We start from the raw sequence: 13,862 nt of genomic DNA on the forward strand, positions 1-13,862 counted from the left end.
AAACACATTTAATTTCTTGTTTAGATTCTTTTACATTGTATTAATTTGACCTTAATAAACTCATTAAAAATAAATGACTTTTTTCCTCCCATTGTGTTCATATGTTTGAAAGAAAATTTTTTTCCTTTGTATGAAGGATTTTGTAAGACAGGATTGATTAGAAATTTTTCCTCTTTATAGACGATTAAACAAGACAAAATCAACAACAGGAACATATTTTGGCTGAAGATAGCAAGTACGTTCTGGTAAAATGATAAAATGCTATGGTGAATTACTATGGGTTAAAAAAAAAGTGGAGAATTCATATTAAGTGCCTACTAATTTTCCAGCACTTTACATATAATTTCTCAAAGTATATGAGTGGCAACAATTATGTTCCACTAATCAATTTCCAGAGAGTAAATAATTTTTTAAAAGATCTCAATGATCTATTTAATAAATCTTGAGATGATAACCTATGGCAAATTTTAGTGTTCTGTCTCAATGCCAAATTAAGGCATCATGCCAAGGAAAATTTTAGGAAACGTATTTGATCTAGTTACTAAATAGATGTTGTATATAATTTGGATTACACATCTTATAATCATTTATCTTAAGTATTACCTTTGAAGTTATTTTGTTGAAATTGTGACAGTTCACAATTGAAGACATGTCATAATTTAATTGGTAGCATCTTTTCTTCATGTTGCTGAAGATTAATGTTACATTGTATCATTAGCATGATCATAGATTTGTTGGAATACAGTGGATGGCCTTTGTTCTTTTTACTCTTTAGAGATGTTAAAGAACAAAGGCAGCCATTTGACCTATTGGTTTTTTTAATCAAAATCTGTTCTAATGAGATGGTTTTTAAAAAATTCTATGGCCAGCTAAGATTTAAAAACACGGCAGAAGCTGTCCTCAGAAATTCTCATTGCTTATAAGGATGTAAATATTCCAGCAAAAAAAGTTCTAAACTTTGTTTAGCCCATTGAGGTACACATTTATTGACCAAATAATTATAATTACACACTCCACATCCCCACATCTTCTATATTTCAAAAGACATTTTGAATGTGCCTGAGTGGCTTAATGTTCTGTCTTGTAGTTTTGGGAAATGGTGATTGTACAGTCTCTAGCCTGAGAGTTTACTAATTAGAGTGTAACCCTTCAAGAGGGTCAGTAGACTTTCTTGTTTTCAGTTTTACCCAACCTCATTTTATTTTTATTATTTACTTATGAATTGTCTATGCATCATTACTAATCTCTTCTCTTCCTTTTTTTTCTCTATTTTTTTAAATTGAGTAATGTCTTAGTATATAGTTTACCTTCATTTCCTGGCAAAATTCTTATATCTGAACAATATTAACAATCTTTTGAGTTTATTATTAAAGATTCTAAATTACCAGAGAATTCTTAAAAACATATAGGTTGGAATAAAAAAAAATTATTTTCTGACATCTAAAGGTTAGTAGGTTATATGAGGCTCATTGCCATATCTTCTGCTGCTTTAAAAGTCTGGTATGTTTTCATCTTCCAGGACTTACTAAGGAGAAGTCTTTCTCTGCTTCTTTCCTTTTTTGTCTCTTTTTATGCCAGATACTCCTTTCTTCTCTTACTTTTTCCTTCCATTCTCTAACATATAGACTCAGTTTACTTACTAGTTCCATATTCTATCAGTATTATTTACATAAATATTTAATACTTTATATAAATATCATGGACTTTTGTCATGTGTATGATAATCTTTTCTTCATTTTGTTGGTTTTGCTGCCAGAGCCATCAACTTAAAGGTACAAAAGAGCCAGCCAAAGGCTGACATTTTTCTACCTGACCTAAACTAACTTCTTACCAATTTTTCTCTTTGACCATCAGATCATTAATTTTGTTAAGTTATTGTGGTAGTCTGATATACTGATTTTATTGCCGCATTTTCTAGTTTTCAAGAATGTTTATTGAGACATCATGATTTACAAAGTTGTTCTTAATAGAGTTTCAGGTATAGACTATTCAACACCAATCCCACCCCCAGTCTCCTCTTCCCTCTGCCGATATCCCCGGGTTCCCTCCCACCACCCAGCCTGCCCCCTTCGTAGGCAAATAAAAAATCATTTTTCATTACTTAGTTCAAAAGACAAAGGAATGTCAAATAGAATTATCAGAAAAATAGATCAATAAAAATCAGTTTGTGGGGATTGTTATATGTTTTAACCTTTCTTAATCTAGTAGAGGACAACCATATGCACCATTAGTGAGTGCCATACTCAATGCCACATGATGGAAAGTTTCTCCTGCCTTTAAAGAAGCTCTTTTAATGCTTCTTGCAAAACTGGTTTCAATGCTAGGGGTTCCCTATGCTGTTGAAGCTGTTTTTTTTTTTTTTCTTTTTCTTCAAATCTGAATGACTAGCTTGATAGGGGTTCTTGATGAGGTGTTCATTCCATTGTTTTTTTGGTACTATATTCTTTCATAGTCTTCTGGTTTGAATCTCACCTAACAGATGTTTGTCTATCTTTTGGGATTTCCTTTGTATATAAGGTCTGTTTTTTATTGTGTTGAATCAATATTTTGTCTCTATCTTTGGATATTGTTAGTTTGAAATTTTTTCATTTGGAGTTTTTCTAATTGGGTCTATTTTCACTGGGACCTTTTGGGCCTCTTGGATCTTAGTGCCTGTAATCTACAACTCTGGGGAGTTCTTATCCATGATTTCTTTAACTATTGTTGCTTCATCACATTTGCCGCCTTTGCTTGAACTCATCCCATAGTCTCTAGTATGTTCTTCATTTCTTTTCAGACTATTTTCCACCTGTGCTTTTTTCATAGTGGTTTCCTCCTAGTCTTGGGGCTCCTCAGTCTTACTCAATGTCTTTTATTCTGCTGTTTAGAGCTTCTTTTTATGTTTTTATTTCACCTCCTATATTCTTCATTCATTTCTGTGTTACTTTTGGTGATAGTTTTTTTCATTTAAATTCTCCTACTTTTTTTTTTTTTCATTCTTTTTGGGTCACACCTAGCAATGCTTGCGTTACTCCTGGCTCTGTACTCACAAATTACTCCTGGTTGTGCTCAGGGGCCCATATGAGATACCAGGGATAGAACCATATAAGCTGTGTCCAAGGTAGACTCCCTACCCATTGTACCAGTTCTCATACTTCCTTGATCTTTGCTGACTACCTGTGTTATCATTTCTTTTAAACTCCTTGAACATCCTCACCACCGTTTCATCAACAATACTGTCAAGGATTTACTGATGTTATTTATATCTTCAGTGATACTGTTTTCTTCTGTTGAGTTAGGTGACTTCAGTGTGTTTTGCCTATTGTTTTTCTCATATTCTTGTGCTGGGGTTGAGTCTTTGTAGCTACTCACGTGGATGAAACTGAGCTTGTAAGCTGGGAATTGCTCTCTATGTTTTCTGCCCATTCTCAAAGAATGACAGGAAGAATAATTATGAGCAACCTATTATTTGTCGAGCAAAAGAGTCAATTCAGGAGTCTTCAATATGGACCCTTAATATGGCGGAGGTTGGGTGTGGAGGCAGTTGGATTCTGCCTGGTAGGGAAGAATTCTGCCTCCCATTCCAATAGATCCAGGGATATCAGCCTGAGGCAAGCCTCATCTGAGATTGTGGAGCAGCACACAGAAGCTGTGGTGTAGGCCCTTACTCTGGTGAGGTCAGGTGTGGAGGCTGTTGGGACCCACCCAATAGGGAGGGGTTCTGCCTCCAGTCCTGGAATAGGCTCAGTGATATCAGCCCGAGGCAAGCCTATGATCTCAGAGAACAAGAACTTACTGATTCATAAATTCTGCATGCATACTATATAAAGGGGATCTAGAGAAGCATTTTGTTAGCTTAAAAGTTATGGGAGATGAGATTATACATGTAGACTTTTGTCAAATCATTTAGCAGTTTGACTGCCAGGTTGATGCCACAAATATGAGACAGCCCTTTGTTTTTCTTATCCTACTATGTGTTTTGTATAAAATCTTAATTTTCTTTCTTGGTGCCTGATAATTATAAGCACACTTTTCTTGGATTCATTCTCTTTTCTGATTCCATGTTTTCTACTTTGAGCAAACCTTTGTCATAGGATTTTCTGGTTATTAAATTGGACGTTGATCCATGATATTTTTAACAGTGCTTGGTACATATGGAAATAATAATATGATAATAAAATAGCAGAATGCGGATGTTGCTGAGGGGTGTGTGGTGGGTGGGTGTGAGACCACACCGTCTGTTCTGGCCTCGTAATCCCAGTCAGGTAGCAGACAAAGCACACCAGGGTCATTCTTGTGGTTTATATGTCAAAACTCTAATTCAGTTTCTGGTTCCAACTCTGACTTTGCAGTTGATATCCAGACTACTGTGCCTATATAGATAAAATAATTGATTTCTTTAGGTAATTATTGAAAGATGAATAATTCCAGATTTATAATATCTGACTCTTTTGGTTAGTCAAAAAGTAATTGATCATTGCTTAAGGATAAGATGAGAGCTCTTATTTCATGGCATTTTATTTTTTATGGATTACTCAAATCAGACTGGAAAATGACTATCAAGGATTCAACTCTTACAGTTGAAAACATTACTTATCTCTTTATTTATTTGAAATTGAGACATGCCATATTAGTCTTAGGCATTTGACCTAATTTGATATTTGAATACTTCACAAAGTGATCATAAGAACTCTAATATCCATCACTTTACATGGTTGCAATTTTTTTCTCATATAAGAAATTAAAATATTATCTCAGTATCTTTCAAACAGACAATAAAATAGTAGTATTAACATAAGGAACTAGGAAGATATAGGGACTTGTGTTGTATGTGGCAGAGTCCTAATAAGATTCCCAGCACCACGTATGGTTCCACTGCCACCACTAGGAATGACCCCTATGCATGAACTTCTAGTAGCCCCTGAACACTGGTGTGCGTGGCTCCCAACTCCCCCCACCATCCGTAAAAATTCAGTTACTGTGAGATGGATAGATAATAAGGGGGATAAGAGCTTGTTTGCTTGCAGTTGATCCCCATTCTGTCCTTGGCATCACATATGGCACAAATCCAGGAGTAGTCTCTGAGCATACTTCTCCACTTCCTAAAAATCACAGTACCTTGTATTACACATGGTTTTATGATCAGAATTTTGTACCTTTATCTGTTCATTCATCCAACATCATTTATTAATCAGGCTTCCTTTCCTCATTGTACATATTTTGTTCCTTTGTCATAAATATATTGTTCCTATTTTGATCACTGTTTTGTTTACTATAGCTTTGTAGTAAAGTTTGAATCAGTGAATGTAATACCTAAACCTTTCTTCTGTCTCACAATTGCTTAATTTCTTCAGAATATCTATGGTCCTCTCTAAAACTCTTGTAATTCACGATCATAAAATATTTTTTATTGTATTTTGTGTTTTCAGTTTTTCAGTAATAACATTTTAGAACAGCGGTAGGGCATTCGCCTTTCATGCTGCGGACCCATGTTCGATTCCTCCGCCCCTCTCGGAGAGCCCGGCAAGGTACCGAGAGTATCTCGCCCGCACGGCAGAGCCTGGCAAGCTACCCATGGCGTATTGGATATGCCAAAAATAGTAACAATAAGTCTCACAATGAAAGATGTTACTGGTGCCCGCTCCAACAAATCAATGAGCAAGAGGATTACAGTGACAGTGACAGTGACAGCTAGTAAATAGCAATTAGCACGCTGGGGATATTCTCAATGGTAGAGCATTGTTTTGACTTTTTGAGACTCTGGGTTTAATTCCCACCATCTATGTGGGTGCACCCCCCCAATAAATGACAATAAGCATCTTTTCTTGTGCTTGTTGGTCATCAGTATGTCCTCTTCTGTTTATTCAAATATTATGTTCATTTTTGATTTTGGTTTTTGTTCTTTAGTTTCCTAAGGTCTTCATATGCCTTAGCTATCCCCTTATTATGTTTATTCTTTGTTTTAGTAGGTTGTTTTGTTCTGTGTTTTATTTGCTGTACAAAATCTATTTATAATTAGATAATTCTGATCATTTATTTTTGCTTTTTCATTTGTCTTGTGTTGCTGTTGAACTTCTAAAGAAATTTCTGTGCTGATGTTACAGAATGTCTCATATATTATCTTTTAAGCATCTTATGGTTTTAAAACTTATACTGTCTTTTAATCCTTTTACAATTTGTTTTTGTATATGGAGTTTGAGGGTGTTCCATAATTGTTGTTAGTATTTTTGTTTTTGTTTTGGGGCCACACTGGCAATTCTCAGGGATCATTCCTGGCTCTGCACCCAGGAATCACTCCTTGGCATCACGCAGGAGACCTTCTAGGATGCCGTGTTGGCTGTGTGCAAGGGAAGTTGCTTGTCCACTGTACTATCGCTCTGGTCTCACTCATTTTTCTTTTTAATGTGGGTTTTTAACTTTCTGTGTCATTTATTATAAGTATTTTTCTCTTCCCATTGTATGATCATGTCTCCTTTGCCCTTGATTATTTATATATATTTGGTATTTGTCTGGACCCTTGAATCCATTCCTTTGATTCATGTGTCTCTTGAACTGGAAGTACTTTTATGAAAACAGAAAAACATTATTCTCCTAGATATGTGTACATGCACCCTCAGTAGAAATAAAAAATGGGATTTATTGGTGGATATGACTAAACAGGCAGCAGGTACGAAGCAATCAAAAGTACACATTGGACCTCAGTTGTCCAGTGAACCATACTAAAAAAAGGAAAGTATGTGACCACACAACTATGTGGATTGAGTCACATTTTAGCCTCATATCCACTCATATTAAAATTAAAATTGTGTGTTGCTCCACTTTGGAGTTAGGGATGTTCCAGGGACCAGGGAACTTGAACTTGGCCTATGTAGGGTCTCATCACACGCTCCTTATTCTGTAGCTTGGTGCAGATAGATGTGATGAATTGTCCGAAATGAACCCTGGCCACTGTGCTCTGGACCTCCCAATGGGATGCATCACATCATTCTGGAGCCTGAGATTGGAGACAAGAAGAGGGCAGATATGAATGTCCTCTAGAAAGGGTTTCTTCAAGGTATGTTAGAGAAATCGATTTATGCATGCAGCAGGCTGAATCATTAACCATGGATGCTGCTGTTTGTATCCATTGTGTACTTGGTCTCACAGGAAGAGAGTGCAACATTGCCTCAATTGGCTGAAAATTGAACATTCTTATAGTAATTGTTAAGGGATATAGATACTTTGCTATTACTTTTAGTTATAAATAGTTTCAGAATTCTGCACATAATAGAATGTTAAAGATGAGACTAAGTGCTGTTTTATTGAAGAGAATTGAGCTTAATTTTACTTCTTACAAGGCTTTATTTATTAAAGGTTTTCACAGGACAGTAGTGGTGAACCTGTAGCTGTACTGAAATATTCCCACACTCATTATCATTATTATCATCATCCTGTTGATCATCAGTTTTCTTGAGCTGTCTCAGTAATGTTTCCATTCATCCTAGCCCTGGGATTTTAGAAGCCTCTCTTTATCCTCTTTCCTAATGGTGCAGCATTGGAGGCTCTTTTAGAGTCAGGGGATTGAGACCCATCATTGTTACTTGTTTTGGCATATGAATACACCACAGGGAGTTTGCCAGGATCTCCCCTGAGGGCAGGAAACTCCCAGTAGCTTGCCAGGTTCTATGAGAGGGAGAACTAGGCTATAAGATGTTGTGTGGCCCACACTATGTTGTTGAAATAGATTTAAGCACTCTTTATAAACTTCTGCCATAGAGTTCTTACCATTGAAAGTTTCTGCCCTCAGTGGAATTAAGAGGACTTCCTCATCTGTTCAGAGGAAAGAGCAGTGATCAAAAAACAGGTAATAAGAAAGATTTCCCTGGTTTGAATGTGCTTTTGTGGATAAAGCCTTTTGTTGGATGGAATTGTTTATTTTCACATGACCAGTTTAGACCTGGTGTTCAAAACACATTTCTGGACCTGAATGAAAGCAAACTTATGTGACTAGGGAGATAGCTCAGAGGTCTGGATTGCATACCTTCTTAAGACCAGTTTTCTTCCTGGCATGGTACCCTGAGTAGCACTGCTGTGATCCCTGAGCACATAGCCTGGAGTAGCTCAGAGGACTACCAGGTGTCATCCCAAAACTGAAAAATTAAAGAAACAACCAACAAAATGAACAGTTTTCATTCTCAATATACTAATATACTTGTTTTGGTGCTATGTGAATTTAAAACCCAGTAGCTACCCTTGGTCACTTAATGTCTAACCCCTCCCTATCTTAAAACACCACATCATATATATATATGCATATATACGTATTTTCTCTGCAGAGAGTCTCTTGCCCGCATGCTTGGCTGTCTTCCCTGGGGCCCTTCGGAGGGGATGGGCTCCAGCTTCCCTCCCCACCCCAAGCAGAGCTCCCAGACAACTGGAACCTAGCTACAGCCATGCTCGAGGCCCCTCTCCACACGTTCAGACAGGCCTCACGCGTGAAGGTACCAGCGGAGGAACCCAGGTGTGTGTAATCCCATCAATGGCCAACATCCAGAGACTTAAAAGCAGGCTCCCAGAAGTGATATCTTGTAGTCTACTTCTCCCTCTGGGAGAAACTGGCAAGCTTCTGAGAGTTTCCTGCCCACCTGGGACAGCCTTGCAAGCTTCCCATGGTGTATTCATATGCTAAATCCAGTAACAAGCTGGATCTCATTCTCCTGACCCTGAAAGAGCCTCCAGTGTGACATCATTGGGAGGGCCAAGTTGAGAGAAACTTCTAAGATCTCAGGGAAAGGAAGAATGGAGAGGTTACTGAGCCCGCTTGAGAAATCGATGATTAATGGGGATTTCGTGATTTTGTTTTGTGATATACGTATTTTCAGATATATATATATATATATATATATATATATATATATATATACCAAAGCTCATATCACCCAACATGTGATATCCTATAGTATTTTTTAATGTGATATAGTGATATCCTATAGAATGTTTTAATGGCTCCTGCCTAAATAGAACAATCTTCACACTGTTTCCTATACAAACATTTATTTGTAAGCATGCTTAGCAGTTCTTCATAACAGACAATACAAAATATATCTTTCGGTTTGTTTTGGGACAGGGATTGGGGCTTCCCACCTGAATTTGGCGGTGGGAAGGTGTAATGGTGTTGGGATTGGTGTTTGAATATTAAATGTAATCAAATAATGTGAACTAACTTATAAAATTTTAAAAAAATTAAAAAAACAACACCACCACCACCAGCACATTATCTTGTCTTAACAGGATAATTGAAAAATCATCTTACTTTGATCACTGGCTATTAGGTTTCCCCTGCCCCCTTCATTTTTAAGTCCACAATTTTAATTCCTAATTTTAGTCCTACTATTACTGACCCCATCTCTTTCTTCAAATTTTATCAATCAAGAATATTTATTTGTGCTTGAGATACAATGGCATGATTATATTCTTTATCCACAGTTATAATATTGGCTAGTGTCTCATATTTCTGCTTTAAAAAAAATTTTATTAGAGAATCACTGTGATGTACAGTTACAAACTTATGAACTTTTGTGTTTGCATTTTACTCGTACAGTGATTGTTTACCCATCCCTCCACCAGTGCCCATTCACCTCCATCAATGATCCCAGTATCAGTCTCACCACCCCCAGCCCATCCCCCACCACCCTCTGTGGGGGATTCCCCTTTGTTTGCCTCTGTGGCAGGGCATTCCCCTTTGTTCTCTCTCCTTTTGGATGTTATAGTTTGCAATAGAGGTATTGAGTGGCCATCATGTTTGGTCTATAGTCTACTTTCAGCTTGAATCTTCCAACCAGAATGGGTCCTCCGGACATCCTCTACTTGGTGTTCCCTTCTCTATCTGAGCTGCCTTTTCCCCTAGCATGTGAGTTTAGCTTTGCCTCATATCCCCTAACAAACAGACATACCTGTTACTCTATTTACATTTTAAACAAGAAAATTTAGTTTCAGGGAAATGAAACACGTTTTTTTCAAAATTACACAAAAGGGAGACGTAGTTTTCTATGTTCTCAAATCCTGCGTAACATTTTTCTTATTACCCCACATTGTTGAGTCCCTTTTGGTGTCTAAGCAGCAGGCCATAGCTCTTTTCTAACATGATCTTTTAACTTCTCTCTTCTCTTGAATCCTTCTCTTACTTCTAAATGCATGGCAGGAATAAAGTGAAGTTTGGCTTATAGAATTTTTATTTCCAGTCATGTTTAATAGAGACTTAGGGATAGTCCCACCACCTTCTTAGACGACAGTTCACAGACAGCAAAAAGAATAAATTTTTTGAGACCTTTAAATAATATAAAAACTATATTAATGTTTCAAAAATAATTTTTAAATAGAAATATTCCAATTTGTACAATTGGTTAAGTGGGGGTGGGGACGAGAGTTTAAAGGGGTAGGTAAAGGAGTCCATGAAAATGCTCATCTATGGCTTGCTTCAGCCGCTGGTGGAGACCTGGCTCCCCTCAGAAGGAGCAGGGGTCCCTGTGTGGCTCATGTGGAGTGGGAAGGGGAGAGAGAGCAGCCTGCAGGAGGGAGTCTGCCATTTCCTACTCTGCTGACTGCTGTCACTTGAGGACATGCTTGGGGATAACAAGGACTGATGTAAATCTGCTCTGCTTATCCGTATGGTTCAGACCTCAAGTCTCTCCAGCCTCATTATGGTGTCATCAAATCACACTTGGGTTCACTGATTCTGAAGTGGTTCCTGCCTCCCAATTTCTTTGGGTGCCATGGAACTTGGGCTGGAGTAAGGAATTGCTCTTTGCAGTAAAGGAAAGTCAGTAGTAAATCTTACTTGGACTTTTCAGGTGTCGCCTTCCTCCATAAAAAAGCATTTTAGATAAAGATGAATAGTGGAGTAAGAAAAAAATTATTATTATTACTATTATTGCTTTTTGGGTCACACCGCCATTGCACAGGGGTTACTTCTGCCTTTGCACTCAGGAATTACTCCTGGCAGTACTCAGAGGACCATATGGGATGCTGGGAATCGAACCCAGGTCGGCCGCGTGAATGGCAAATGTGCTATCACTCCAGTCCCAAGAATAAACTTTTTAAAGAAATTGTGGAAATGAAGTCAGGGTAAGAAATATGTGCTCAAGAGACAACACAGGCTTCTCCAGAGTAGAAAGAGCTAAGTACACATTCTGAGCAGGGATATGCGGACCATTTTCCCATAATGGAGAAATGTGCCCTGAAGTCAGAAAGTCCACAGCTCAGGCCAATGCCTGAGTCAGAGGGTAAGGTAAGAAGTCATAGGGTATACAAAAATATTTATATTTACATCCCAGGGGAAGATGTGTGCAAATGTGCACCCTTTTCCCTGTGAATTTACTTTATACAGTTTTCCCAAACTATCCCCAGTCTATGTGATTTTTTTTTTTTTTTTGGCGAGGGGCGGGGTGACTACACCTGATGGTGCTCAACAGAACCAGTTATTCCTGGTTCTGCACTCGGGAATTACTCCTGCTGGTGCTCGGGGACCATATAGGATGTTGGGGAATGTGCCTGGATTGGCCATGTGTAAGGCAAGCACCCTACGCACTGTCCTATTGCTCTAATCCTTGCTAATCTCCCAGTCTTTACTAGCATGATTGCCAAGGGGTGAGTTGGAATTGTTGTTGGTCTTCTTTTGATACTCATAGTGTGATATTTGTTTCAGAGGTTGACCCTCTCCTCCCTGGGGCTCCAGCTATGCTCTGGGATTCTGCATCTCTGCTTTTCAGAGCTCTTCAGATGTGTCCTGTGCCTCAGATGCCTTCATACCTTTGGGCTGATTTAGGTTCCAGATAGTATTTATCCAAATGCACATTACCAGGGCCACCCTATCTCTCCTCTTGCAACAGCTGGAAAAGAGAATAAAGTATTGGAAAGCCTCATTATCTTGTTATCCAAAGGTTTGTCTTGGTGACCCTGTCAATTGTATGGGCAAAAGAGTGTGCTGAGAACATGATGGAAATGGCATTTAGAAAATCCACTAGGTTAAATATTATACTGAAACAATCAAGGTTTCTATTTAGAATGTTTTTGAACGGAGACACCTAACTGTTAAGCACATTTAACACATACCTATGTGACTGAGTTGGAGGCATGATCTAAGTGCAGAAGTTGGTCATTCTAAGGAAAATTCTAGTTTAAAATGGAAATTTTGGAGCTGGAGAGATTGTTCAGTTGGTTGCAGTACATCCTTGAGGTACAAGAGATCTGGATTCAATCTATACAGCTCGGTCCCTTGCACAGCCTCCAATGCAGCATGCTGTGTGGCCTCTCAGTGCTACAGAGTGTGGCCCTAAAACCAATAAAATAAACATCAATAAATTTCAGCCCCTGTTAATCACCATAGAATAATTCATTTGCACTTTTAATATAAATACATCAGTTGAAATCATGAGACTTGTTTTCCTGATGTTTCTCTCTTTGGTTTTATGTTTAAGATAACTGCAAATCTTACTTTAATTCAGCAATTTTTATTTATTGAGTCTCCAGTAAAGGGAGCTGGAAAGGGATCACCATCATCACCAACATCATCATCATCATCATCATCATCATCCTGTTGATCGTTGATTTTCTCGAGCAATCTCAGTAATGTCTCCATTCATCCTAGCCCTGAGATTTTAGAAGCATCTCTTTACTCGTCCTTCCCAATGGTGCCACATTAGAGGCTCTTTCATGGTCAAGGGAATGAGACCCATCATTGATACTGGTTTTGGCATATGAGAAAACCACGGGGAGCTTGCCAGGCTCTCCCATATCTCACCATTTATTACCTGAAAATCAGTTAAAATCAAATCAAATTCTTCAGATATAAATCTATTTAGTACTTTATATTGGTATGGTTTATCTTTCTTATACAAACCTTGCATTTTAAAATTTTTACACCACACCCAGCTGTCCTCAGGTCTTTTTCCTGGCTTTGCATGCAGTGATCAATCCTGGTGTGCTCAGATGGAGCGTTGAGGACTAAACCTGTGTCAGCCATATGATTTTTCCTTTAGTTTAAGGAATGGGGTCCCACCCCCCCACACACACCCTTTAAAAAAAGTATCCAGAAATTCATTTATGCAGGTGGCTGGAGCAATAGTACAGTACGATCAGATCCAGGAGTAATCCCTGAGCTCTACCAGAGATGCTTCCACCCCTGACACCCCCCACCCCCTCACACACACACACACACACACACACACACACACACACACACACACACTGCAAAACAAACAATACATTTTTTCCTCTTTGGTAAAGAAGTGTTTGAATCTAGGTAGCACTGGAAATTGACTTCTTTCATTAGTATCCATTTCCTGGGCACAACCCAAACTGACATTATCTATACATTGTGCATTGAGAATTTAGTTTGGTTTTTATTGCACCTTAGAAGAGTACTTAACACACTGCAGATACCCAAAATGAAGAATGAGAAGAGCAACTCTCTCCAACCTCGCCATGGATTTGTCTTGAATTTGTCTTGAATCTCAGTGACAATGAACCTAAAATGCTTTCCCCACCCTCTGTTTCTCTGAGTTAGCAAAAGCTTTCCAAAGGACTCAAAGCCAGCATAAGATAATATGAATATAAAATATAATTGAAAAGCAGAGTCTAGCCTAGAATTTAAGAGCACCACAGGCTATGTGACCGGATTCTGAGACAAATGTCTTTGCTACCTCTTACTACTTGTTTTAAGATCTTGGGAAAACCACCTCCCTTTCCTCTGCTTTAGTGTTCTCATTTATAAAATTTAACTAGTAATGACAGTTGCTTGATAGGCAGTAATTTCATAGTAAAATGACTAATTTGTAGTTCTGCTTTAGTATTACAGGACATAGCACTGTAGCACTGTCGTCCCGTTGTTCATCAATTTGCTCGAG

At 38.1% G+C, this 13,862-nt stretch overlaps 1 protein-coding gene across 7 annotated transcripts in view; it reads left to right on the forward strand.

The window, feature by feature from the left end:
* Positions 1 to 13,862, forward strand: part of METTL15 (methyltransferase like 15) — a 232,761-nt gene that overhangs the window by 35,960 nt on the left and 182,939 nt on the right. Inside the window, exon 2 of one of the 7 annotated variants that reach the window (XM_055142053.1) lies at positions 6,881 to 7,033. The exons of the other annotated variants lie outside the window; for them this stretch is intronic. Within the exon in view, the coding sequence (XP_054998028.1) occupies positions 7,007 to 7,033 (27 nt within the window). The 5' untranslated portion in view covers positions 6,881 to 7,006. The remainder of the gene's footprint in view (positions 1 to 6,880; positions 7,034 to 13,862) is intronic. 7 annotated transcript variants of the gene reach the window in all.

The sequence above is a fragment of the Sorex araneus genome, chromosome 6, assembly GCF_027595985.1.
Source record: "Sorex araneus isolate mSorAra2 chromosome 6, mSorAra2.pri, whole genome shotgun sequence".
In the NCBI taxonomy this organism is placed as follows: Eukaryota; Metazoa; Chordata; class Mammalia; order Eulipotyphla; family Soricidae; genus Sorex; species Sorex araneus.